This window comes from Filicampus tigris, chromosome 11 (assembly GCF_054856515.1).
Source record: "Filicampus tigris isolate MCC_2025a chromosome 11, RoL_Ftig_1.0, whole genome shotgun sequence".
In the NCBI taxonomy this organism is placed as follows: Eukaryota; Metazoa; Chordata; class Actinopteri; order Syngnathiformes; family Syngnathidae; genus Filicampus; species Filicampus tigris.
Window position 1 is genome coordinate 137,501 of NC_141227.1, and position 2,623 is coordinate 140,123.

Below are 2,623 nucleotides of genomic sequence, written 5' to 3' on the forward strand. Positions count from 1 at the left end.
CAAGCTGTATTTACATTTTGGTGTTTCGATATTCAAATGAAAATCAAACGAGTCGTTTATTTTTAAGATCTGTTTTCAAACGTAATAGCCAATGACCAAAAGAGACACAGAACCGTGATATTTTGCTCCCTGGGTTGTATACTGAATATCAGAGCTGAGCAGTTTTACTAAAAATTGAGCGTCCGTTATTCATCATCCGTCTGCAGCATGGGCACCCTTCCGTCATCCGTCATTTGTCCTTTTTTCCGGGGGGAAAAAAAACAGATACATCTATGGAACGGCCTCTGATTTTTAAACGGCCTTCCATCTGTGATTCTGACGGCAAACTTTAATAGCAGCACCAACGTGGCCGATATTTGAACAGAAAGAGTGACTCACTGCACCATGGAAGCCTGTTCATAGTTTGGTCTCTCACTCAAATCTGTCCACCAAGCAACAACAACTCACAATATTGTTCCTCGCTGCGGCCATAGAAACCTCGCAAATAGACTAAAAACGAACTACAAAAGAAAGACGGATTAAATACATGGGCTTCCGACTATGCTTAGTCCATCTATTTTAAAATTTTACCCGTCATTCATCAACCATCAGAAAAACGGGCGTCCATCATCGACGGATAGACAGACAGGTCCGTCACATAGACAGAATGCCCAATAAAAGTAGGTACATTTTCAGACCAACTTGTAAAACGCGCATTAACGGCGCTGACTAATAGCACTTTTTTTTTCTTTTTTTTTTTTTTTGTGACAGGGCTGGGCGATATGACTGAAAAGTATATCACAATTTAAGTGTTTCATATTGGTCAATATCGATATATATTGATTTTTTTTTAACTATTGAAAATAATGGTCTGGAGAAAAATGAATTTAGATTATTCTTTTGTATTCCCGTAATTCGTCAGCAGAACAAGTGTCCGTCAGTGGCTACATTTAAATGGACACATTTATTCGGATTAAATGCCTGATCGGAATAATAGGTCACATAGACGGAATGCCCAGCTCTGCTGAATATTAAATACCAATGGAGCAGCTGTTCATTAGTGACTCTTTTTTTATGCAAGACACTTCATATAAAAATTATGTCCATCAATGATAGTCATTATTTTGCCTCATTTGCTGTATTTGACTACATTCATATCCTTTACATTTAGACATTGCTGTACTTTATTAAATGGATCTTTCATATTATTTTCAAATTGTGATTTTTTGTTATTCTAGGATTTACTTATTGTTTCGCATTGACTGGAATTACTTAACTAATTAATTAGAAGCACCGGTAATTAATCTCATTGGTATACTTGTCTGTGGCTGTGTTTAGCAAGCTTTCTAATGATGTCAGTCTTGTGAAAATAGCATATAAATTAAAGTTTTGGAAGTTTGAACCTCAGATTCTACACCTAAAATCTCGATTCCAATTGACTGCAGTCAGACGTTGGGCTGAAAAATGTAACGAATCATGACTTAATATTTGTCACAGGAATATTATTCTCAAGTGAATCGTTCTTATAAACTGTCTCCTGTAAATGAATTAATCTTTTATCTTCACCAACATAGTTTGCTAAACGTTTCATACAGACCCGCATTAAGTCATTTTAGACACATGTTTCAAATCAATAATTACAAAAAAACATTCAAAATCACCCCGAGAGCCATTAAGGTGAACGATGAAAATCATTTTAACATTTAACGTAGCAAAGTGAAGGGGGGAAAAAATCTTCCGATACCCGCTTAGTAATTGGTGAAGCAGTGGAGCTGCAATGACATAAAGAACACTTCAGTTATTTCCCACCCGCTTTGTACTTCGTGAAGCAGTGTAGCTGCAATGACATATTGAATAGTTCAGTTATTTCCTACCCGCTTTGTACTTGGTGAAGCAGTGTAGCTGCAATGCCATACTGAACGTTTCAGTTATTTCCAGGACCTCTTCGAATTTTCGTTTAACCTAGGAAATTTACTTTCCTATCCTAACCCAGAGAGCCGGAGGTAGGTTAGGCTCGTTCGAATTCTACAAATGTTTAAGAAATGTCGCTGTCAATAGACTATCTGTGACCCCTGTACGATTAAGTCGCGCATGCGCAGAAGGTAGGCCAAGTTTGCTCGCTAACTACGGCAAGTACACTAGAACAAAAAACATAGTGACTCTTCTGAACAATCTGTGGTACGCATTCGAAACACTACTAAAGTATATATGAATAAATTGCGGAATACTTTCATATTTTCTTACTCAAGTAGAAAATATGTTTTAAACTATTGTTTTCCGTACAACTAACTACAGTAGGTTACAATCCCATCCATGTAATCAATATCTAGCAAAATTAAACAAAGGCCTCTCAATGATCATGAAATATGCAAAACCGAGCAAACAATCACCATTTTGGTGTGTGTACAATCAAAAAATACACGTTCTTAGTTCTCGATATCATCATTTATAAAACCACAGCTAATTTTCACTTCCGTACTAAATACAGTATTATAATAACATAAAATGAATATGAATGATTATTGATGATTATGATTTTTTTTTATATTCTTTATTAATCAAAATCAGCAAACACTTTTTTTCATAAAACATGAGAATAGCAAACTGAGCACACAAGCAACATACACCGAAGTGTGCATTGTAA

At 35.8% G+C, this 2,623-nt stretch overlaps 1 protein-coding gene across 1 annotated transcript in view; it reads right to left on the minus strand.

Moving 5' to 3' along the window:
- mrpl27 (mitochondrial ribosomal protein L27) overlaps positions 1 to 2,090 on the minus strand; it is a 59,758-nt gene extending 57,668 nt beyond the window's left edge. The window contains exon 1 of the mRNA XM_086044804.1: positions 1,854 to 2,090. Coding sequence (XP_085900930.1) covers positions 1,854 to 1,893 — 40 coding nt within the window. The 5' untranslated portion in view covers positions 1,894 to 2,090. The remainder of the gene's footprint in view (positions 1 to 1,853) is intronic.
- Between the last annotated feature and the right edge of the window lie 533 nt (positions 2,091 to 2,623).